The 25,928-nt window shown below is 34.0% G+C and overlaps 1 protein-coding gene across 9 annotated transcripts in view; it reads right to left on the bottom strand.

Moving 5' to 3' along the window:
* The window catches only part of BTBD10 (BTB domain containing 10), an 81,459-nt gene that overhangs the window by 27,964 nt on the left and 27,567 nt on the right, over positions 1-25,928 (bottom strand). For 8 of the 9 annotated variants that reach the window (XM_022555723.3, XM_022555724.2, XM_089915135.1 and 5 more), the window contains 4 exons: positions 7,063-7,259; positions 4,746-5,031; positions 1,984-2,086; positions 360-480 (listed from right to left, as the gene is read on the bottom strand). In XM_022555723.3, the coding sequence (XP_022411431.1) occupies positions 360-480; positions 1,984-2,086; positions 4,746-5,031; positions 7,063-7,216 (664 nt within the window). In that variant the 5' untranslated portion in view covers positions 7,217-7,259. Of the gene's footprint in view, positions 1-359; positions 481-1,983; positions 2,087-4,745; positions 5,032-7,062; positions 7,260-21,657; positions 24,948-25,928 lie in introns of those variants that run through there. The other variant, XM_022555718.3, reaches the window with a different exon arrangement.

Below are 25,928 nucleotides of genomic sequence, written 5' to 3'. Positions count from 1 at the left end.
AATTATAAATTTTTGGTTGATGTGATCTGAGGAGTGAAGGCAAATACCACTTGGCCAAAGCCAGGGCTCCCAAGCTGGGAGATGAAGACTGGCAACAAATGATAGAGGAAACAGTTGAAGAGGAAATCTGGGAGAGTCTATAAACAAAAAAATTATTAAAGTTGAAAGAAAGTTTTGGAAAATTACACCAAGAGCTTACAAAGATTTCTGTGGACTTTCACAAATAATCTTCATGGTATTAGTGTTCTAGAATTCAATTAAACAAATACTTGAAGTCTAGGTAAACAGCATTATTTCAGGCATTTCATTCCAATATATTTTAACTCTACAAACACTCACACACAAAACATCATACTTACTGAGATCTCTACATTTAATAGTACTATATTCAAAAGAGATACAAAGATAGTCGCAAGCTTCTCTCAGTTCAGGAATAGATATGCCATCAGGACAGCGGATTATTCCTGTTTTATAGTAATCCTGAAAAAAAAAAGTAAAGAATGCATAAAACATCTAGTGCACGAGGTAGGCAAAACTTATTATTAAGGTTGGGCTGGTAGAATTTTCAAAAATCGTGGTACTCTGAGGAATTGTGGAATTTTAAAGTTAGGTGGGACCTCCGTTCACCTAACCACTTTTTCATTTTACCAACAAGAAAAATTTATGTCCAAATGGGTTCACTGACTCACCCAGTTATTATAAAATTATTTAACAGCAGAGGTAAGATTAGCACCCAGGTCTCATTAATTATGCATCTCTTCTCTCTACTATATCATGCTAATGTATATGTATTCTCCCCCTTACAAATTATTTGTCTACATAACTACCATGCATTTTTTAAAAATTTGTTAAGGAAGTTAAATGATATATTTTAAGTTACCTTAAATATTACCTAGAGAATTGAGCAAAATTTAAGGTTTTTAGTAAAGAACTTCAAAATCATATCCAAGTATTCAAATATATGCAAACAGAAAACACAATTAGATATTCTTCTTCCAAATACTGTTCTTTGGTGTTGCCCACATTATTACAAACATTAATAGTAATTATTTCCAAAATCTACTTAAAATGCTGTTAGGGGCTGGCCGAGAACTACAGATAAGTTACTGCATAGCTGAGTCATGGAGTAAACTTATCAACTCCATTGGGGGTCAAATGGAAGTATGGGAAGCTGAAAAGGCTCAAGCTTTTTCAGGCTCAAGCCTGAAAAGGCTCTGCCTCAAGCTTCTTGAGGTTCAGAGCCACAGCAACATTATTTCTGAAGTTGCTACATGAATGGAAGCAAGACATCTTCTGGTACTTTTCAAAGTACTTGTTAGTACTGATCATTATCAACTACTTTTCCTGTCTTGTACCTCAGGATCCTCCCTCTCCTCTTCCCACAAAACTATTTAAGGAAACCATATTTTCAGAGTGTGGCATAAACTGTCACACACTGTAAATCAAACCTTTATCACTGATTTAAAATTATAATAGGGACTTGTAGTACTAATTCAAATATTCCTCAAAATAAAAAGTTAAAAATTTTTTTTTAAGTTTTAAAACAAAGATGGTAAGAAATACATTTTAGAGATGACTTTTAAATGTTCGTAAGTGTCCATTGTTAGTTATATGCAATAAAATATTAGAATTCCAGTAGCCACATTTATTCTCTGGTAGTAAAAAATTATCAACTTTCTGTATTTAATAGAATTAAGAGGGTGGAGTAATGTGACTATAGAAATGTTACCACTAAACTCTTGAAAGAATTGCCTGTGCAGACCTAAGAGATGAATTATCCCCTATCTTATCTTTATGAAGGTTATAAAATTAATTTATTTATATCATATTATATTTACACAGCAAAAAAGATAAATTGTATTTTTTTTAAAATGCCCTGGATACTTCCATAGAGATATCCAAATAGAACTCTGCTTCCAATCCAAGTATCTAACAAGAAGGGGTCAATTGATTCAATCAATACACATAAGAAAGAGCACTCACCAGAATAGCTCGAAACACAGTAGAGCCAATCCCCTCTGCCACCTCATACTCTCCCTTCTCATTGGGACGTGTAAAGTTATGTTCTCTGCCAGATCCAAACATCCTATGGTAGCAAATAATTGAGAAATATATCACTAAGATATTCCTTCAAAAGGGAAAATTGTCTTCATGTACAAAAGTAAAAAGGAATTATAATTTAAGCATTAAATTATGTCATTAAATTAGTTCAAGAATGTTTATCAGAAGTTTATTCAGGCAAATGTAATAAATGAAGGAATATTAAAATATGTTTTTGTGTGAGGAAACAGTAGTAAAGATTCCCTATAAGAAAACAAAATAAATTAATAAAATTCAGAAGCTAAAAAACTTTCCAGTCCCTTCACCTCAGAGGATGAAAAAAACCCATCAATCTAGGAGAAATTCTTATACTAATTTTAACCAGAAAAAGAAAGAAAGGAAGGAAGGGAGGGACGGAGGGAGAGGGGGGGAGGAGGGGAGGGGGAGGAGGAGAGGAGAGGGGAGGGGGGAGGGGAGGGGAGAGGGAGGGTGGGAAAACTATGCTATCTGTGCCTTTTCCTTAAAACTACTGTCTTCAATGCAAAGTTATTCTATAAAGAAGCACATATAGTAATCTAAACTAGAAAAAAGTAAAATAAGGGTATGCAGATTAGGTTACTTTTCACAATCTTAACTATAAATGTAACAAATTTTGCACAAAATTCTTATACTTGCATTCCAGAACTGAAAAACAAGCAATCAAATGCTGGGGTAGGGAGAAATGACCAAGTTAAGAAGAGAATGAAAATTCTAAATAAATAACAAGCTCTTAATTTTTACAAAAAGAAAATACAAATGAATTTATATTTTTTCAAGTCATGTTGTTGGCCCTTTAACAGTAACTATTTAGAAAAGAGGCAATTTGCAAAACAGGTCCTTCAAAATGAAAAGCTGAATGCATAACTCCCAAGAAAATTTTAAAATTGTGATTAAAGGAATTTGAACCTCTGAATTCAATGATGCCACCATTCCTAAAGTAAATATGGCTGATCTAAGTTTTCTATTCAACAATTTCCCAATTTAAATAGTTCCCTCTTTTGTTATAACACAGAAACCTATAAACAACAAAGCTTTTTCATTTCAAAGTTTCCAAAAGAATGCCAACTGTTTTTTACAGTTCCCATGAATATTAATTTTCATCCCCAAAGATATGCTTTCGTCAACTGACATGAAAAGGCTTCACTGATTTGGGAAAAAAAGAAGAAGAGAGTCTTTCAGGAATCAAATGTCATGCAATTTTCTCAAATACTTGAAATTTTTACAAAAGGGGAAAGCTATACTTTTCAGATCAATATGGATCACAAACACACAAAAATTCTTTTGCATTTGTTTTGTTTTAAGAAAAATGTAGCCTATCAGTTGAAGAAGAATTTCAAATATCTACTTCTACCTTTTAACTGTGTTCCTTTACAGTTTAGGTAAAAATATAAAGTATTATCAGTGTTGAGTCATACTCTTAGGAGCTCTGATCGACAATCTTCCTTATGCTTCTAATAATACATAAAAGCCTATAGAGTTCAAGTATTTTTTTTTCGTACAGATGTAAAGTCTAGTGCCAATGTTAAAAGGAAATATTTGTCTACTCAAAATGTAAACAGTGTCACATGCTGGCATTTATTCGGTATTCAGAGATACTTACAAATCACACACACACACACACACACACACACACACACACACACACACACACAGATGTATGCCAAATAGTTACATATACAACCTAGCAAAAAACACAAGGTTTTTTTTTTTTCTTACCTCATGTAAACTTCCATTTCATTTATGTGTCTCCTTCATTTTATATTAGAATGAATGGAAAAAAGGCACTAATTTTACAATTAAAAGGTGTTTGATCCTAGGGTTTTTGTTTGTTTGTTTGTTTTTTGCGGTACGAGGGCCTCTTACTGTTGTGGCCTCTCCCGTTGCAGAGCACAGGCTCCAGATGCACAGGCTCAGTGGCCATGGCTCACGGGCCCAGCCGCTCCGCGGCATGTGGGATCTTCCCGGACCAGGGCACAAACCCATGTCCCCTGCATCGGCAGGCGGACCCTCAACCACTGCGCCACCAGGAAGCCCTGATCCTAGTTTTCAACACTTTGAAAAATCAAGTCTATATTCTTAGACAGAAGTTCCCATAACGAGTCCATATTGTCTGTATCAGTTCTAGATTGTGGTTCCCATAACTAAAAACTTTATATTAATCTATTACTCCAGACTAGTACAGATTAAGAGACAATTATCTCTCCTTCATTCTACTAACTACTTGTTAATATTATTTCTTTTTTAAGTATCTACATCAAATTGATAACTCATGCTAACTTTTCAGCTAATGAAATGCTAATACCTGCTGTATTTGGAGGTTGAATTTGGGAGCCCTAAGTGAAGGAAGCATTATCACTGTTAAATTCACCTTGTTAAATACAATCTATGCTTTCAACCTATAGAGATCTTTTAGTGTCCTGTCTTCATTTAACTAATATATTTGCTATTTCTACTGGTATAGCAAAGATTATTTGAAATAAAAACAAGTTCAAGATCTGGCTCTACCACTTTCTAGCCGGATTAACTTCAGCAAATTATTTAACCTCAAAAGCTCAGCAGGAACACTGTATTCCACCAGAGAATTACTGTAAAACTTTAAATGAAAAAACCCCAAAGCAATGTTAAAGTGCTTTATAATTAATAATACAAAGAACAGCAATACAAACCTGCCCAACATTGTATTTGGCTGTGCAGTAAAAATGGATGGGTCTACAACAAATCTAGTGTTATCCACTATTAGTGTCACTCGTTCTGACGTTCTTACATTCCGAGCTCCTTCTTTTGCATTTTCATACACAAACACCATTTCCCCAGATGTCTTACAGCTACCATCTGAACTTGACTGACTACTGTTTCTGCTGCTGTTCCCAGCACTGCTACTGGAACCACTTGGAGATGCTTTTTGAGGACGAGGACTGCTTGGACGAGAGGAGCTGTGATCTTTCTCACGTTCTGAAATATAGATGTTAAACAAAGTTATGCAAATTTTCTTTTTAAAAATTTGAGATTTATATATATCTTTTAAAAACTGTGATTTAGAAAAGCTGTTTTATATCACTACATTTCTGCTTTTTTGATTTCAAATAAATTTTCACAGATCATATATGTTCATTTATTTTCTAGGAATGAAACCTAAAACATCAAATTGTTTTCTAAAAAAATGAATTTTGTAGACTTTTTTAAAAAGATGTATAGCTGACTAATGTTGACCCAGACTAAGATCAAAAGTAAGGTAAATTTTATATTATTGCTCTACTTAAAAATATATAGAAACCCAAGGAGAGGAATATTCTCAGAAGTCACATAAATAAGCATTAAAAGTTAGTAAAAGATTAGTAACAATTTTAACTCTCCTAAACACTGAAAGTATTAACACTATTCTGAAAACACAAAGTACAAACTTTGGACTCTTACTATGTTAATAAGGAAATCCCCAAACCAGCTTTTGTCTCACAAAAGGAAGGTCCCAAAGGAAGAAAAAAATTTCACTGCAGACATTAAGAAGTATATTTATGTTTTTAAATGACTTTTAATGTCTTAGCAAATTAAGTGGTTTTAATAGCTTATGATATACTGCTTTGTTCTCATTTTTGAATAAAGCACTACTAAAATTTTATAGGATCATATTATTAGCTATAATTTTAATAGGAAACATTGTTGAAAGTCAGAAAATTTTCTTTAGCGGTTCCAATAGTCTACAAAGGGGACATTAAAACTAAGATTTTGTGATAAGTTTCCTTTAGAGGCTAGATTACTAAACTTTAAAGGTGACCTAAAAATATGCCTCCATCTCATCAGTTTCATCAGCTTTTGCCAAATTCCTCCATGACTCAAGCTACTTAGAACACTCTGTACAGCTTACTGGTTATATAATTAGGTTTGCTGTATCTCCAGAGATACCCTGACACCTCCCTTTTATTGCCTATTTCCACAAGGCTGGTAGCATCCCAAAAGTAAAATTTGCTAAAGTAATAAAATAATTTATCTCCTAAACTCCTTCCAGATACTAAACTTTGCATATAACAAACTGTCAACTCTTATTTATACTTTTGTTGGTTTTTAGCTTATCAGTATTAGTCTGACTTCTAAGGCCTACTTAGATACTGAAAACGTTTCCACATAATCAGACCCTAATATAAATGATTTTGGTTTATACGAGGTTTTCAGAAACTACCTCAAATAGTAAGTCAAATTATTTAATTTGCCACTTCTGAGTGGAAAATAAAAATCAGCAAGCTCACATTGTTTATGTACCTCCACTTCAGACTACTGTTTTACAGTCACACAATGTATTTACCTGGGGTAATAGCATTCATTTACAGTAATAAGTGGGAAGGAAGAAAAAGACCTGAGCTAGTTGTCAAGAAAAGAAAAACAAAAAACCACTTCACACCTTCCTTTTCCTCTTCTATTTTTTTTATTAAATCTAAAATATTGTCAAAAATCAAGATAAATTACCTTACGATGCTTACTCTTTCACTTCCTTTTTTAATATGATTAACAAGGATTCTTATCAATAATTCACTACAAACTATTTTAAAATAAACCACTGCTCAATATCTCACAAGATAAAAATCACGTAAAAAAAATTTTAAATCTACATATTACAGTTTTAAAGGCTGTTCAAATTATTTCTTTTATAAGACTGTCCCAGACTACTAAAAGAAATTCACTTTTAAGTTTCATTTAGTAAGCTGTTTTTTCACAGCAAGAACCAAGCTAAGCTAAAACAGAAGCAATGAACAGAACTAAGAAGTTAATTTTACTCTGAAGTATTAGGCACAAATCATTGTTATTACTGCATTAAAAAGGTAAATGCATTGGGAATTCCCTGGTGGTGCCGTGATTAGGACTTGACACTTTCAATGCCAGGATCAATCGGGAAACTAAGATGCCGCAAGCCTCGAGACATGGCCAAAAAATAAAAGAAAGGTAAATGCATGCTTTTAAAAACCACTGGGAAGCTTAGTTGATTTTACATACCAACATGGTGCTGTCGTGTTGGAGAAGTAACATTTCTAATACAAGGAGTGAGCTGAGATTCTGTTCTTTCGTGAGATGAATCTCGAGATCGGTCACTTGACCTTCGTCTATCTCTTGATCTCTCATGTCCCCCACTAGCACCATGTAGACTCATTTTGGTGTGCTCAACAACTCCTTTAGCAACACGTGAGGGAGCACTGATAAATTAGAAAAGAAAATTAACCATAAAAGTAGAACATGAAATCACAAATGCTTTCCCAAAAAACCCCAATTAACATAAAGCTACTAATATTTTGAAATGCAAGAATCAAATGTTACTTTACAATTCTGAAACCTAATTTACTTTAAACTTGCAGGTTTTAAAAATTCTGGAACACTATGTCTTTAAAGATCACATACTCCAACTCTGTCTTCTTTTAAGGATGAGAAAGCCAAAGCCCAGAATGGTTAACTGACTTTTTAGTTAGTAATAGAGGAGGTAGTGGTAGTAGTAATAGCAGCAGCGGCGGCGGCAGCGGCGGCAGAGACCACCCAGATCTTTTAAATATTACTCAAGTGTTCTTTTGATTTCCTTGATTGTCAGGGGGAAAGGGAGGGAAAGAGCACCAGCTTCTGGAACTCTGAGGTATGGGCAAAGTAACTGGTCTCCCTGACAAATAAAATAAGTCTACATGCTATTTTGATTTTGATTGAACCCTCTTCAAAAATTTTAAAAAGCATTTTTCTAAAAAGCTAACAGCACTGACTATGTAAAGTTACAAAATTTAATATTTTGAAAACATCCTACATAAATTTGCCCATGAGAAGTGAATAACTGGGAATGATGATTAAAATATTCTAGTTGACAGCATTCATTCACACAATTATTTATTAAGTTATATATGCTATGTGCACAATGCTGTGCTACCTGCCAAGAAAGAAGCAGCTCCCTCAGGGAGCTTATGATTTAAGTGTAGCAGTTATATACATGGACATGCAGAAATGTAAACAATTCAAGAGCTATCCCAAATTTCAAATATAAAATGACTAAATGTATCTCAAATATATAACTAATAAATGAGTGACAGATAATAAATGCTTTAAGTTCTCACATGAAGAAGACATCACTGTAAATCACTGGTGAATCAGGCACTAACAAATAAGATTTTAATAATCAGAATACACTGCAAGTAGGAAAACTGATAGGAACAAAAATGAGAGAGCCTGACCTAAGGCAGGTGGAAATTTACCACCTTAGCAAACAAAACACATGCTTCATAGTTTAAAAATATTAAAGTGCTTTTTAGAAACAGAAGAAACAGGAATAGAAAGAACTTCATGGCTTTAGAGTAATAAAGACTTAGAATCAATTGTCCATTAAGACTTAATTGCTCAACATGTTGAATGTTACTTAACATTTTGGAACCTTCATTTCCTCATCTGTAAGCTGTAGATTCTTTTTACTTTCTAAGTTCAATATGAGGATTAAATGAAGTATAAGTAAGCTGACCAGCAATGTGCCTGGTACAATAGAATCACCCATTAAATGTTAGTTTATTTAGTTATAACAGGTGAAGATAATAAAGTTCAAAATCACAAGACTTGCTCAGAGTCACAAAGAATTTAGTGGATACCCTATTAACACTGTATCGTAATCCTTTCAGTTCATTCCAGTACCCCCTCCACGATGTTACCCTGCTCTCCTTCACCAAAACCACACCAGTTAAAAATTTAATCTTGATGATTCAGTTTTAAATCCGATAATGTTCCAGGATCATCTCCTCTGCTGATTTATTAGCTATAACACTTCATTTTGTTATTTTAGTGGTTTCTTTCATTATGAAAATCGCTGCCATCTCACTATAACAGACTAAAAAGACAAAAGGCTGACTTTGTAACTACCCGAAGAGTGACTTCTATGGAAATAGGCAACCTACCAGCTTGTATCAGTCATTTGTCTCTCATAAACCTACAGACAGAAACAAACAAACAAACAAACAAAACCCTCTACTCCCACCTTCCTTCTAGTAAAAAAGATAAGAGTAGGATCACATCCTTGGAACATAATTTTTTTCTTCAAATAGAACAAATCAAAAGATCCTACTTTCAGGTTAAAAACCTTCAGAGTAGGAACAATGGAATTTCTGGCTCGTGTCCTGAAGTAGGAAAAAGAAAGGAATCCACAATAATAGAATAAGGATTATATATTAGAAAAATAACTCCTTAAATTATTCTAGATGCTAAGTTTTAAATGTGCTAATAAACACATTTTCTAAATATGAATCTAATTGATAATTTAACAGACAAGGTACAAACACAACTACAACTAAGGCAAATGCAGGATAAATGTTCGGTAAGGGCCAAGCAGACTGATTAACTGAAAAAGGATTTCAACTAGACATCTCTCTAGCTGAAAGATTAAATGCTGCTAAGCATTCTGCTGAAATATTGGCTTCATTTCTAAACTGTTTAGATGTTAAATCAATGCAAAAGGTGTCATAATACACTCCTGTCCTTTCTTTTCATTCTCAAATGGAATGTACTCTGAATCAGACCTTCAAAATCAGATGTCACGGAAGACTAATTATATCCTACTCTATATAGTTAAATAATTTTAGAGCAGGAAAGCACTCTAAGGGCGAAAATAATATGTGCAAACAAAAATGAGGGCAAGTAAGTTCACAGGGGATAACTCTGCTTCATGTTGCATCTAAGAGAGTTTGGGATACATGAATTGAGAACAGGTAAGGAGATGAAGAATGCACCAGCCCCAACATCTTGCTGGATATAAAAACCAGACCCATGCTGCCTACAAGAATCAAACTTTAAATATAAAGGTACAGGGCTTCCCTGGTGGCGCAGTGGTTGAGAGTCCGCCTGCCAATGCAGGGGACACGGGTTCGTGCCCTGGTCCAGAAAGATCCCACATGCCGCAGATACAAACAAATACAAATACAGAACAAGCAGACAGAAAATCAGTAAAGATGAATGACATTTGAACAACACTATCAACTAGCTTAACCTAACTGACATTTATGGAACATTTTACCCAACAAGAGCAGAAAAATCATTCTTTTGGTATGCACACAGAACATTTATCAAGAAAGACCATATTCTGTGCAATAAAACAAGTCTCAATACATTTAAAAGAATTCAATCATAAAAAGTATGTTCTCTGGTTACAATGAAATTAAATTAAAATTCAATAACAGAAAGATACCTGGAAAATTCCCAAATATTGGAAATTAGATAAAATCTTTTAAAATAACCCAGAAAGCAAAAAAGAAATCAGAAAGGAAAAGAGAAAATTCTGAAGTGAAACAAGTCCAGTGTATCAAAATTTGTGGAATGGCATGATATTACAGCAGTAGTTAAGAAGCAAATTATAGCTTTAAATGCCTATGATAGAAAAGAAGGTCAAAGAAAAAAATCACCTCAGTTTCTGCCTTAAGAAACTAGACAAAGAGCAAATTAAACCTAAAGAAACTATAAAAAATTAATAAAGATCAGAGTGGAAGTCAAAATAATAGAAAACAGAAAAAGAATAGGGAAAAATCAATAAAAACAAAAGCTAGTTCTTTGAAAGCATCATTAAAATTGATAAAAATCTCCAGACAAACTGGGGAAAAAATTGAGGAGATACAAATTTCCAATATCAGACATAAGAGTAGACCTCACTACAAAGTCTGCATGTATTAAAAGAGAGATAAAATATTATAAACAACTTTATGCAAATAAATTCATCAATTCAGAAGAACTGGACAAATTCCAAACTACCAAAGCTCACACCAGAAGAAACAAATACAGTGAACAGCTGAATGTCTATGAAAGAATTTGAATTTATAGTTAAGAACTTACCCTCTAACTCCAGGCCAAGATGGCTTCACTGATAATTCTACCAAGCATTTAAGATAGAAATAACACCAATCCTACACAAACTCTTCTAGAAAACTGAAGACAAGATAACATTTCCTAACATTGTATGAGGCCAGCATTACCCAGATACCAAAACCAGAGAAAGACATTACCAGAGCCTACATCCCTCAGAACATAGATGCAAATATTTTAAACAAAATTTTAGTAGTTTCCATACAGCAATATATAAAAATGTCAATACACCAAGGTCTAAAGGATTTTGTACCAAAAATGCAAGACTGGTTGAATATTCCAAAATCAATACACAACACTATGAGATTAGAAATCAATTACAGAGAAAAAGAAACATGAAAAACACAAACACATGGAGGCTGAACAGTACATTACTAAATAACCAAGAAATCACTGAAATCAAAGAGGAAATCAAAAACGACCTAGAGACAAATGACAATGAAAACACAATGACCCAAAACCTATAGGATGCAGCAAAACCAGTTCTAAGAGAGAAGTTTATAGCAATACAAGCCTACCTCAAGAAACAAGAAAAATCTAAAATAAACAATCTAACCTTACACCTAAAGGAACTAGAGAAAGAGAAACGAATAAAACCCAAAGATAGCAGAAGGAAAGAACTCATGAAGATCAGAGAAGAAATAAAAGAAATAAAAACAAAGAAAACAATAGCAAAGATCAATAAAACTAAAAGCTGGCTCTTTGAGAAGATAAACAAAATTGATAAACCATTAGCCAGACTCATCAAGAAAAAGAGGGAGGACTCAAATCAATAAAATTGGAAATGAAAAAGGAGAAGTTACAACAGATACCACAGAAATACAAAGCATCCTAAGAGACTACTACAAGCAACTCTATGCCAATAAAATGGACAACCTGGAAGAAATGGACAAATTCTTAGAAAGGTATAACCTTCCAAGACAAAACCAGGAAGAAATGGAAAATATGAACAGGCCAATCACAAGTAATGAAACTGTGATTAAAAATCTTCCAACAAACAAAAGTCCAGGACCACATGGCTTCACAGGTGAATTCTATCAAACATTTAGAGACGAGCTAACACCCATCCTTCTCAAACTCTTCCAAAACATTGCAGAGGAAGGAATACTCCCAAACTCATTCTATGAGGCCACCATCACCCTGATACCAAAACTAGACAGATACTACAAAAAAAGAAAATTAGAGACCAATATCACTGATGAATATAGATGCAAAAATCCTTAACAAAATACTAGCAAACAGAATGCAACAACACATTAAAAGGATCATACACCATGATCAAGTGGGATTTATCCCAGGGATGCAAGGATTCTTCAATATATGAAAATAATTCAGTGTGATACACCATATTAACAAACTGAAAAATAAAAACCATATGATCATCTCAATAGATGCAGAAAAGGCTTCTGACAAAATTCAACACCCATTTATGATAAAAACTCTAGAAAGTGGGCATCGAGGGAACCTACCTCAACATAATAAAGGCCATATATGACAAACCCATAGCAAACATCATTCTAAAGGGTGAAAAACTGAAAGCATTTCCTCTAAGATCAGGAACAAGACAAGGATGTCCATTCTCACCACTATTATTCAATACAGCTTTGGAAGTCCTAGCCATGGCAATCAGAGAAGAAAAAGAAATAAAAGGAATACAAATTGGAAAAGAAGAAGTAAAACTGTCACTGTTTGCAGATGACATGATACTATACATAGAGAATCCTAAAGATTCCACCAGAAAACTAACGGAGCTAATCTATGAATTTGGTAAAGTTGCAGGATACAAAGTTAACGCACAGAAATCTCTTGCATTCCTATACACTAATGATGAAAAATCTGAAAGAGAATTTAAGGAAACACTCCCATTTACCACTGCAACAAAAAGAATAAAATACCTAGGAATAAACCTACCTAGGGAGACAGAAGACTTGTATGCAGAAAACTAAAAGACCCTGATGAAAGAAATTCAAGATGATACCAACAGATGGAGAGATATACCATGTTCTTGGATTGGAAGAATCAATACTGTGAAAATGACTATACTACCCAAAGCAATCTACAGATTCAATGCAATCCCTATCAAATTACCAATGGCATTTTTTACAGAACTAGAACAAAAAATCTTAAAATTAGTATGGAGACACAAAAGACTCCGAATAGCCAAAGCAGTCTTTAGGGGAAAAAATGGAGCTTGAGGAATCAGACTCCCTGACTTCAGACTATACCACAAAGCTACAGTAATCAAGACAGTATGGTACTGGCACAAAAACAAATATAGATCAATGGAACAGTACAGAAAGCCCAGAGATAAACCCACGCACCTACGGTCAACTAATCTATGACAAAGGAGGCAAGGATACACAATGGAGAAAAGACAGTCTCTTCAATAAGTGGTGCTGGGAAAACTAGACAGCTACATGTAAAAGAATGAAATTAGAACACTCCCTAACACCATACACAAAAATAAACTCAAAATGGATTAGAGACCTAAACGTAAGACCGGACACTATAAAACTCTTAGAGGAAAACATAGGAAGAACACTCTTTGACATAAATCACAGCAAGATCTTTTTTGATCCACCTCCTAGAGTAATGGAAATAAAAACAAAAATAAACAAATGGGACCTAATGAAACTTCAAAGCTTCTGCACAGCAAAGGAAACTACAAACAAGATGAAAAGACAACCCTCAGAATGGGAGAAATATTCGCAAACGAATCAACAAAGGACTAATCTCCAAAATATATAAACAGCTCATGCAGCTCAATATTAAAAAAACAAACAACCCAATCCAAAAATGGGCAGAAGACCTAAACAGACATTTCTCCAAAGAAGACATACAGATGGCCAAGAAGCACATGAAAAGCTGCTCAACATCACTAATTATTAGAGAAATACAAATCAAAACTACAATGAGGTATCACCTCACACCAGTTAGAATGGGCATCATCAGAAAACCTACAAATAACAAATGCTGGAGAGGATGTGCAGAAAAGGGAACCCTCTTGCACTGTTGGTGGGAATGTAAACTGATACAGCCACTATGGAAAACAGTATGGAGGTTCCTTAAAAAACTAAAAATAGAATTACCATATGACCCAGCAATCCCACCACTGGGCATATACCCAGACAAAACCGTAATTCAAAAAGACACATGCACCCCAACGTTCACTGCACCACTATTTACAATAGCCAGGTCATGGAAGCAACCTAAATGCCCATCGACAGATGAATGGATAAAGAAGATGTGGTACATATATTCAATGGAGTATTACTCAGCCATAAACAGGAATGAAATTGGGTCACTCGTAGAGACGTGGATGGATCTAGAGACTGTCATACAGAGTGAAGCAAGTCAGAAAGAGAAAAACAAATATCATATATTAACGCATATATGTGGAATCTAGAAAAATGGTACAGACAAACCGGTTTGCAGGGCAGAAATAGAGGCACAGATGTAGAGGACAAACGTATGGACACCGGGGGGGGGTGGTGGTGTGATAAATTGGGAGATTGGGATTGACATATATACACTAATATGTATAAAATGGATAACTAATAAGAGCCTGCTGTATAAAAGAAAAATTCTACAAAAAGAAGAATCATGCTTTGAAGCATAAAGTATTGATAAATCAATAGGCAATAAGTCTCTCCAAAAGTTTAAAAATCTTACTAAAATAGTGACTCTCAGAAGCAAGTATCTATTTATATCAAACTTTAGAATATTAATTCTGCATGAATTTCCACATGTGACTTTGCCACCTAATTTGTTTAAAAATTCTAAATACATGAACAGCTTCCAAAGGTAGACAGGTTCCTAAGAATTAAAGAGAAATTTTAGGGTCTCTATCATTTTGTTCAGTGAAACTACGGACTCCTATGGGGGTTGGGAGTAATAAAACTAAAGTAATATATATAGAATTTTTTAAATCCAACAATTATTGCAAAGTTTATAACAAAAACCATGCCACTCTCTGAATGGATAAACTGTTGTACATACATACAATGGAATAGTACTCAGAAATTAAATAAGAACAAACTACTGACATGTTCAACAATGCGATAGATCTCAAAGGCATTATGCTGAATGAAAAACCCAAACCCCAAAGTTTACATCCTATCTGACTTCATCTGTATATCATTCTCAAAATGGCAAAATTACAGTGATGGAGAACAAATCAGGGGTTGTCAGAGGTTAGGGATGGGGAATGGGTATGACTCTAAAGGGGTAGCATGCAGGAGTTTCTCTGTGGTGATGCAAAAGTTTTATATCCTGATTGTGGTGGTAGTTACGCAAATCTATATGTGATAAACTATCACAGAATATATACCAGAAAAAGCGCATATAAAAACTGATGTCTATAGTCACTTATAGTACTGTATCAATGTCATTTTCCTAGTTTGATGCACTTATGTGAGATGTTATCATTGAGGGAAGCTGGGTGAAGAGTACCCAGGAACTCACTGTACAATTTTTTTTTAATTTCTTATAATTCAAAAACTATTTCACAATAAGTTTAATAAACGTAACAAAAAAGGCAATAAACAATGTAGAGACAGGAAGAAAAAGCAAAACTAATCAATAAACTCAGTGCTATTTAAAAATGTATCCATAAAACAAGGACAGGAATTTTTTTTTTTTTAATTAGAGAATGAAGAGTTCTTAGAAATTCAAACACAAGAGCAGAATTTTTAAAAGGTTACTAGAAGGGTTGAAAGAAAAAACTGGGAATAAAAGAAAAAGAAATGAAAAATGAGACTGAAAGGACGAGAAAATTAGAGGAAGGAGGTCACCATTCAAATGTATACTGATATGTTCCAGAGAGAACAGAGAAAACAGAGGGGAGTAAGTTATCAAAGAAATAATACATGAAAAATTTCCAGAAATAAATGATATTTACAAGCACTGCTGCTAACAGAAAATTGTCGTAACAAATACATAAAACTAAAATATCTACAAAGTGAGTAGTACTCACATATATATGGCACCCTTGTGTAGTATACACAGGGTACAACCTTATATTACTTTCCTGCTTTAAGGATTTATCTTTAAACACTTCCAGCAACTAACATCATAACCTGGTACGTCTTATTAATGTTTGTTGAATTTAGCTTAAGTTTCAGGATATATATAACATCTAAGCATTTCCTGTGATAACTGTTTATTCCTTGTCAAATACTTCCGTGTGTGTCTTTGTGTCTACAGAGATATAGATATGAAGCTTTACACTTTACAAGGTGTTTTAAACACTTAATCAAGCTTTTAAAAACACGTTTTTTCTTTTTTAAGGCTAGCGGCCTGGTGATGGGGGCTATTTAGTGTGTCTTTTTTTTTCTTTTCTTTTTTTAAAATTATTTATTTATTTTGTCTGCGCCAGGTCTTAGTTGTGGCACACAGGCTTCTTAGTTGCTGCATGCATGCAGGATCTAGTTCCTGGACCAGGGATCGAACCCAGGCCCCCTGCCTTGCAAGCTCGGAGTCTTACCCACCAGACCACCAGGGAAGTCCCCCAAACGCATCTTTCCTTAAGGACAAGGTAAGCATCTTTGTAAATTTCAGATTAGATGCATCCATTTTTTAATTAGTCTGTCCTTATTAAAGAAGCAATATTACTTTGGGGAAAAATAAGCCATTTCTATTACTATAGTCTATATTATGTTTTAGATTTTTTAACTAAACCTTTTAAATGATTTTATATTAATATATTTTAAGCAATTAATTTACATTAATTGGGATTTTTACAATTTTTTTTTTTTTTTTTTTTTGGTGGTATGGCGGGCCTCTCACTGTTGCAGCCTCTCGCATTGCGGAGCACAGGCTCCGGAGGCACAGGCTCAGCGCCCACGGCTCACGGGCCCAGCCACTCTGCGGCATGTGGGATCTTCCCGGACAGGGGCACGAACCCATGTCCCCTGCATCTGCAGGCGGACTCTCAACCACTGCGCCACCAGGGAAGCCCTACAAGTATTTTTAATGTGTTAGGTCAAGAGTTGGCAAACAAAGCCAAATTCAACCCATTACCTCATTTTGTAAATAAAGTTTTATTAGAACACCACACCCATTCATTTACATATTGCTTATGGCTGCTTTCACTCCATAAGGGCAAAACTGAGGAGTTGTGACAGACTATGTAGTCCATACGGCCAAAATCATTTACTATCCAGCCTTTTATAGAAAACGTTTGCTGATCCTCATGTTAAGTGTCAGTAACTGTGATGATATAAGAAATGCAATTAAACTTTTAAATCTATTTTCAACATATTTAACGCAAATTTCTCTCCCTTCTTTTCCCTTTTTTGTCAATTTGCCTTTTCTATAAGCTTTTGTTCTTAATTTATGATCAGTTTCCCAAGAAACAAAGGCTAATCACTGAAAGGGCAGTTCTCAACTGAGGAATGGGCTACTCAAAGGTCATCTGTAAGTATGTTGATGCATATTTTCCATAGAAATAGTTTAAATGATACTTAAGTCCCAGATTTCCCCACAAAAAGACAAGAAATATAGCTCAAGAATAGTTTTAATATTAGTCTTTCTCTTCTTCCTAAAACCCCATTGTCAGATATATCAGCAACTCTAGTAAGGCAGAAGCAGTAGCAACAGCAAGGGAGTTTGATATACTGTTGTATGACTACTTAGAGCATCTTTTCTTTGAAGTCAAATGAAGACCTAGATACTAAAAATTCTGACAGAAAAGGAACCCTTAATGGCCAAACTTTTAACATTTTACTATCAAGGTAAAGGTTTTCCTAACTGACAAAAATTACTTTCATGCAGACAGCAAAGGAGCTGGAGGTTTCTTCTGTGTTTTTTAAATATCCATTACCTTGTTTCTCAATTTTGAACTTTAATAAAGGAAGATGTTGCTAGGAAAGAACCTCTCCAAACTGAGGAGTCTCTGAATAGGAGTTATAATATCTAAATGTTATATTGCTAACTTTTTTACTTCTAAAAACTACTGTGGTTTTAATTCATCAATAAGTATTAGGTGCTTGCAACACACAATGACAACTATACCCTATAATAACTAAAAGTATTCTTATCCTCTTCTCTAGCAATGTTTTTAGCCTTATCATGCAGTCACTCTACCAAATAGTCACTGAACACCTATTATATGCTACTTATTATTCTAGCCCTGGTGGATATAACCGAGAAAGCCTCTGCCCTTAAAATTAATACATCCTAGTGTAGAAAAACATAAAACATATATAAATAAATATATTAAATATCACATGCTGATAAGTGCTATGCAGAAAAATAAAACAAGGTAAAGAGGACAGAGTCATCATTTTGACATTCCTGGCCCCCACCCAGTAGCCTCCACCCACTAGATGCTATTAGTACTCCTTCTAGTTTTAACAGCCAAAAATGTCCTCAGCCATTGCTAAATGCTCAATGAGGGGTAAAATCACCTCTCTGGTTGAGAGCCACTGTCTTAATTCTATCTGCTACAACAACAATAACAATGCTAACATTTGAGCATTTAGTATATGCCAGGCACAATACTGAACACTTTACACATATTTTCATTAAATACTCAAAACCATACCCATTTTACAGTTGAGAAAATGAAAGCTTAGAGGCTAAAAAACTTGCCTAAAATCATGTAGCTAAGAAAGTGGCAGGTCTGAGATGTGACCAAAGGAATACAATTTTGCAGCTCATGCTTTTAACCTTAAACAAGTCTGACTCAAACTTGAGTCATTGCTTATCCAAATGATAATTCTTCACATATTTGAAGACAGCTCTTATTGTGAGATTCCTTAACATCTACCAGAGATGTTCCCAAGACCTCTAAATTTTTAGTTACCTAAGCTGACAAGACTTCCAATTTCTTCACATCCTTCCTTCTGAATATACAAAGAAGTAAAGACAACACTTTGGTGTACTGAAGTGGCTCTAACCTTCCTTTCCATTCGTTAAGATGGTTTCTAACGCGGGGGCGGGGGGGGGTGCGGGGTAGGGGAGAAGATGGGATGATGGCAGCCATAGTGTACTTTTGTTTCATATCAAGTTTACTGCCAAGAACTACCCTCAAGTCTTTTCCAAATGTGATGCTATATATAAGGCCATGCTAACTTAGTGTATATTAGTGTTTTTCAGGCCTTATGTATATGCCTCAAAAGTTCATTTAAATTTAGTCCAACAATCCAGACTTGGAGATCACTATGGATCATTTAGTGTTTTATTTACGATCTTTCTTTCTTCACTGTCACCTATAAATTTGATAATTTGCCTTCTCCATTTGAGCAATAAGACAAAAGCAAAGAACAAAGCCACCTTCCAAGACCAAAAACCTTTGGAGAGGATCCTTCAAAATGAAAACTGTGTTGATTAATTAAAACAATCAACTAGTGGCTAACTCATTTTTCCTTCACCCAAGGATATAAAAAATTTTTTTTACCAAAACCTAAGTTTAAGTCCAAATACCTATTGCTACTAGGCTACCAACTGCATCAGAGAAAAATCAAAGTTGTTCTGACAATCTATTTTTAGCAAACCCATTCTGGATCATCTTTAACCTGTTTTTTTCCTTCAAGTTAGTCATAAACTATCCTTCATTTTTTGCTCTAAAATCTTCTGTCTTTTTCAAAACCAGGCCTAGAAGCCCTCATCTTTTAGTACTTCTTGTATTCTCCTAAAACCTTTAAAGACTACAAATAATATAAATAATTTTAAGATTTTACAGTCAGTTCCTTAATTGTAAGATGTTCCAGAAGACAATTCATTTAGCTAGAGGCATTACTTATCTCTATATTCATGTTGGTTTTCTGTCCTTACTAGAAATGTTTGCTTTGCTATTATTATTGATGGTGGTGGTGGTTTGCTTTTCCTCTCTGACAAAGAAGCTCCTAAATAAGACTTGAGGAATTTTTTTCTTACCTCATTGCCATACATTATTATTACACTTTCACTGATTTCCTTCTTAAAATGTAATATAAGAAACCCTTTTGGTTGGCCTTTGCATTTCTTAAAAGTCTCAGCTTGTCTGAGCTCTGTTTCCCTGATTTTTAAGAAGATTTTCTATACTTTGTTATGGCAATCTTATCTGCTTTGTTTTAAAAGTAGTGTGCATATCTTTATAGAGTTCATTGTATAATCACACTGAGAATCTTTTTCCTTCTGAAAAGTATCAAAATTGTATTTTTTACTTAACTCCTTAAGACAGTCTTCCTTTTTAGAGAAATCTATGCTGTGGAATCAAGCTGATCTTTTCTCTGATCACGAATCAGAAAAATTCAGATTGGTGAAATAAATTACAAAATATATATACATAAAACACTATGCAGTTCTCAAGAATTATGCTATAGAAGACTTTCATGACAAAGGGAACGTTCATGATTAAGTTTGCTTTTTATTAAAAAAGAAAAAGAAAACAACAAGAGATGGGTTATATAACATTGTATACAGTAATATCCCAAAATCATTTTTAAGTGTTTATGTGTGAATTTACATTTTTATATATACACAGGGGAAAAAGGTTATACGTGAAAATATTTAAAGTTTTTCTTTTGATGGTAGAACATTTTAATTTTATTCTATGTGCTCTTCTGTATCTATCAAATTTATGTAATGAATATGTATTACTCTTATAATAACACAGGCATTATTTTTTTAAAAATAAGCCGAACCAGAGAAAAAAATATTCTATAAAGTATAAGTCTAGCGTGAGATTTCTGCTTTTATAACTCTATTACTAAAGCAAGCTTAGAAAAACATTTCTGGACACAAAAGCAGGGGGGAAAAAAAAAAGCCAAAATAAGATACCACCAGTTAGCCTATCTATACAAATAAGTTATGATAACCATCAAGATGACCATTCAAACTTTTAGAAATAAAATGGGGGAAATCACAAGAACTTCCTGACATTTCAAGGAAAAGAATGTTATAAACTACTTAATAACATTTAAAATAATTTAAAAATGTTGTATATCCTCCCAAATCCCTACCAAATGAAGGCTCAGTAGGATAGGGATAATGAAGACAAAAGAAAAAAGCCATTAGTCAAATTATTTAAAATTGTGCCAAAATTTCCTAATAAAGTAAACACTGTTACCAGTCAAGACTTAAAATCTCATAGCAAGAACAATTATCTTCATTTAGAAACATTTTCTGGTTGAAAATCAATTTGCAGCAATCCAAACACTTATCTGATTTACTCTCTATTTCAGTGGCAGTATCTAGATCATCTATTCAGAGCCTGTGTTCCAAAAAACTAGGAAAAAAGTCATCTTAACCAGTTAAAACTTTATCATTCAAATACATTCAGTTCTGTAAAATATATATAAAGTGATTCAACTAATCCTTAATTCATCCAAAAGTAAAAATACATTCACCTTCTTCTTTAGGAAATTATTTCATTTCTCTATCTTGAATTTTATTTTCAAATGTATCAAAAATATTATTTCAAAATTAGTTTTTTCCTTAAATAAATTTTATGATATTCATAAGAAACAATATCAAACATAATGCATTCTCAATTACATAAAGATTCTACTAAGACTTTAAATGAAATAAAAAACAAAGCCTCAAACCCATAGAAACAATAAAAACACACATTATTTATTTTAAATAACTTGCCATTAAACTGACAATCAAGACATATGATCTTTAACATTCAGAAACATAAATGATCATAATGAAACAAAGGCTAAACATATCTCTCTCAACCTCTCTCATATATGTATAGAATTATAACCCAGCATTATCATGTAATAAATGAATACACACCTTACTTTAGTATATGCCAAGGCAGACACACAAAAACAAGAAAAAAATTTTGAAATCAGAGTATAAAGGGACTCTGCTTTTTCAAACAATGCAGCACTGAAAGCCAGGTCAGCATCCTTGGGCATTACTAGGAAACTTTAGCACATCTGATATTTCCATCATCTTCAGAATTCCTCTGAACAATGAGAAAATTTCCCAGTCACCCTACCTCACCCGTCTACAGACTTCCTTTAGCTTTCCTCCCTCTACTGTGTAATAATGCTATTGAGGTTATTTAGGCTTTAAATGTTCAGAGATACAACCCCCGCTATATATTAATTCAGTTTATTTTCTCACAGACACTGACTCAGCCGTGGGTTGTGCAGCACTGACGTTTCTAACCAAACAGCATCGTGTGAGCTGTGATCGTCCCACTTCTCCATCTTTGTGCAGTGATTGGATATTGTAACTGATAGACAGGATGAAGAAAACTCAGGAGATGAGGGCTTAGTGATATGTAGATATGTTGCCAAATGCCATCTGTAAAGCTAATTCTAGCTCTGCCAGCTTGCCAGGTTTTAGAAAACTAGGATGCAGCTAACTTTCTTTTTTCCTTTCAATATTTTATTGTGTACCTATTCTGGGCAGTAAAACTTCTCTTTAGAACTGAAGAGAAAATATTATCTGTACTTTAAGAACCCACTAAGGAACTACTCTTTAAAGCAACCAAACTTTTCCATTTCTAAACTGCTGCTAGGACTAGAGTGACTTAAAAAGGAAAATGGAAAGCTCAATCTTCGTGCAGTCTCAGAAGAAAGGAGCATGCGTACTTCTATGTGGGAATGAACCCCTTGCGGCAAAGTCTGATATTGAATGTATGATGCATTTGTCTTCAGTAACCTGAGCAGACTGCAGATCTGAGTTTTAAACAGTTGTATTCGACCCAATTCAAATATGCAAGAGCTTTTAGCATATTGTCACTCTAGGGCATTTTAACATCAGTTACACAGAAATGGTGCTCTTTCCTTTTCCTTTTTAAATAGCAAAAACTCTTCTAATTTAAAGAAAGTTGTCATAACTCAAGCCAAATAAACTTCAACTGAAATGATCTTTAACCTATCAGCAAGCTACCAAACCCCTCAATATAAGTATTAACTATACAACTACTAGTCAGAAAGAAATAAAGTTCAGTAATTTTTCAGCTATCTAATTCATTTGTATGCACTTGCAGAGGAATCACAGGCACCCTGAGATCAGTTTCCCTGCCTTGTCTTTTATATCAGTGTTATACCTATTAAGTCTACATTCAAAGAAACATCAGAAAAGAAAGTACCTTAAAGTTGTATTAGGTAAAAGAGAAACCATAACGCAATGCCCACCAAACCCTCAAACCTCCAAGGTAAGTACATGTATATAGTAGTTATTATTGTTACCTTTATAATTCAAGAAATTAATTTTTATCCTTGCTAATAAGGAAAGGTAAAGGGGGAAAAAATCAAAGGAAAAACATTTTAGAAAGCAGGCTGTTCCAATATGTGAACAAAAAGCAAATTTAAATAACTTTTTTGAAAATCCTCAAAAACTGCACCAATAAAGTATGCTTATTTCTTTATTGCTAAAGGCTGAATGTTTTTAGTTTCAAAATTCATCTGTTGATATGTATTCCCCCAACGTGATGGTATATGGAGGGGAGGTGATTAGCTCATGAGGGCAGAGCCTTCATGAATGGGACTAATACCTTTATAAAAGAGATCCCAGAAAGATCCCTAGTCCCTTCTACCATGTGAGGACACAGCAAAAAGAGGGGTGTCTGAAGCAGGAAGCAAGCCCTTACCAGATACCAAATGTGCCAGTGCCTTGATTTTGGACTTCCCAGCCTCCAGAACCATATGAAATAAATTTCTGTTGTTTATAATACAGCCACTCAGTCCATGGTATTGTTATAGCAGCCTTAACAGACTGACACATTTAGTTTTTGTAAATTTAAATGCCCAATTCTGTTTGAGGTGGCAACGGGAGCACTTATATTTCTCAGTCTCCATAATCCAGAGATGACCATATGACACAGTTCTAGACAATGATTTATTGATATAAGCAGAATCCCGCTGGAAATTTCTGAGAAATTTAATTTCCTGATATAAATGAAACCTCTTTCCCATCATCCCCGTCTCCCTTCCTCCTCCTCCTCCTTGTCTGGAAGGTGGACATGACAGTTGGAACTATGGTAAGCCATCTTGTGATTGTGAGGAAACACCAAGAAAAATCAAAGACCTTTGACCCTAATATACTGAAGCCTTTTTGTGTACAAGAAAAATAAACCCCTAAGTTAAGCCAGTGTTTAATCTGGCTTCCTTCTACTCAAACATCCCTAAATAAAATACACAAGATTCAGAAAAAGGATGTGAGTAGGCAGAAGTATAGATGAAACAAAATCAGCCATGAGTTGATAACTTGAAGCTGGGGAATGGGTACACAGGGGTTCATTATACCTGTTCTCTCTACTGTATATGTATTTTAAATGTATCACAATAAGTTATTCAAAATTTTAAAAAATAAAAAGAAGGAGAAGCTTGTTTATAAATTCTAGCTTTGTCATTTATAAGTTGGATGGCCTTGGGCAAGTTTATTAACCTCATTTTTTTCATCTGTTAAATGGGGACAGTAATACTATTCACAGAGCTCTACCTTTAGATCCAGTCAAGGTAATCTCCAGAAGGTCCCTGGCAGGAATGCCCTCCATCTACCTAACCATCCAAGGATTAGTTCAAGTCTCATTTTTACCTGTTCAGACTGACACTGATTCCTTCTCTGAACTCTTATTTTACTGCAACTCACTACCACAGTTTAGTGTCCTATTGTCCTCTAATTGGTCCATACGTGGATATTAAAGCATTCCATGATGGTACCCTGATGAACTGCTTAATCTCTCCTGAACTGAGCACAGGTTCTCAAGAATACTTGCTGCTGTTAGTTTTTAATTCCGCTCAATTAATTTACTATTAATTCAAAAGCTACCATTTTAAAAAAGTCAAATTGAATATATTTTTAAAGTATCTGAAGTTACATGTTTGTAAGTTCATAGGAACAAGAGGTCCCAAAAAGTAAACTGTTTTCCCTTGGGAAGTTTTTCCATGAATGAGGTTAAGATAAGGTCAAAGGATTTCACGTTCTTTCCATTAAAAAAAAAAAAAAAAAAATCAATACATTGGTATTCATTTACTTCTCTAATATTTTTCACTTAAACAACCAATACTACTGCAATGTTTTTTAAAAAGAGCACCAAAAAGATACTGATGCTATAGAAATCAAGAAGAGCTATGATAACTTTTTACTGAAGTAAAATAACAGCAATTTAAAAAGTACTGTTTTTTAATAAATTTTTCCCATTGTATGCCCACAGCTTTTATAAAGCAAACAATAGTTTATTTTCACCTTGTCACGACTTCATATACAACAAAGTCTTGTACATCAGTAGAAAAATATTAAGAACTAGCAAGGATAAGATATAATTCACCTGAAAAAATGTATATAACATCAGATATAAATAAAGCCCCATATTTAATGAGATAAAACCAATATCTCTTTAATCTCAAAGACAAAATAAATATCCATGTAAAACAGGATGGAGAAAAAGAACTAGAGCACCAATTGAAGGACACACACACACACACAAACACACCAAAAAAACAAATAAACCAAAAAACACACCACTGGTGTGTACTTATAAATAAATAAAGTCAACTCAACATCTTCATTTTAGACCTCACCACATTAAAAGTCCACAGTAAAGGTACACATCTTGTCAGGAGACTTAAATAGTACTAGTCACTCATATTTTCTAGCCATGTATATAACTTAATAAAAGTAGCTGAATCATTTCTTTAAAATTACAAAAAGGATTTCAGTATCACGGCATGTTTTTATTCTTTTTCAATAAAGCTGGTATTAGTTATCAGTGATCAGGAGAATTTTACATTCAGGTAAGTTAAACGTTCAATAATATCCCCTAAGTAAATGTTCATAAAGCACAACTCTCTATGAAAACATGCTTACATACCCGCATTATGTGAGGTTTATGAGGTGTCAACACCTTAAAATATCAGATCATAAAGTGTTCTAAACGAGGTGTTCCCCATAAGTCACATAGCACAAAATGAAAGCTTTAAAAATAATGTATAAATGGGCTGAAACTTTTCAACTGAATTTCATTTAATGCAGCAAACTTTAAATGAACCAGGCGAGTCACTGATGGACTGATTTTACTATTAGGATCACAATGATAACACAACATA

Source organism: Delphinapterus leucas, chromosome 7, assembly GCF_059928025.1.
Source record: "Delphinapterus leucas isolate spDelLeu-1000000601 "Yukka" chromosome 7, BTC_Dleu_Yukka2, whole genome shotgun sequence".
Classification (NCBI taxonomy): Eukaryota; Metazoa; Chordata; class Mammalia; order Artiodactyla; family Monodontidae; genus Delphinapterus; species Delphinapterus leucas.
Note: the sequence above shows the minus strand (reverse complement) of the source record. Positions and strands in the feature narration are given on the sequence as shown.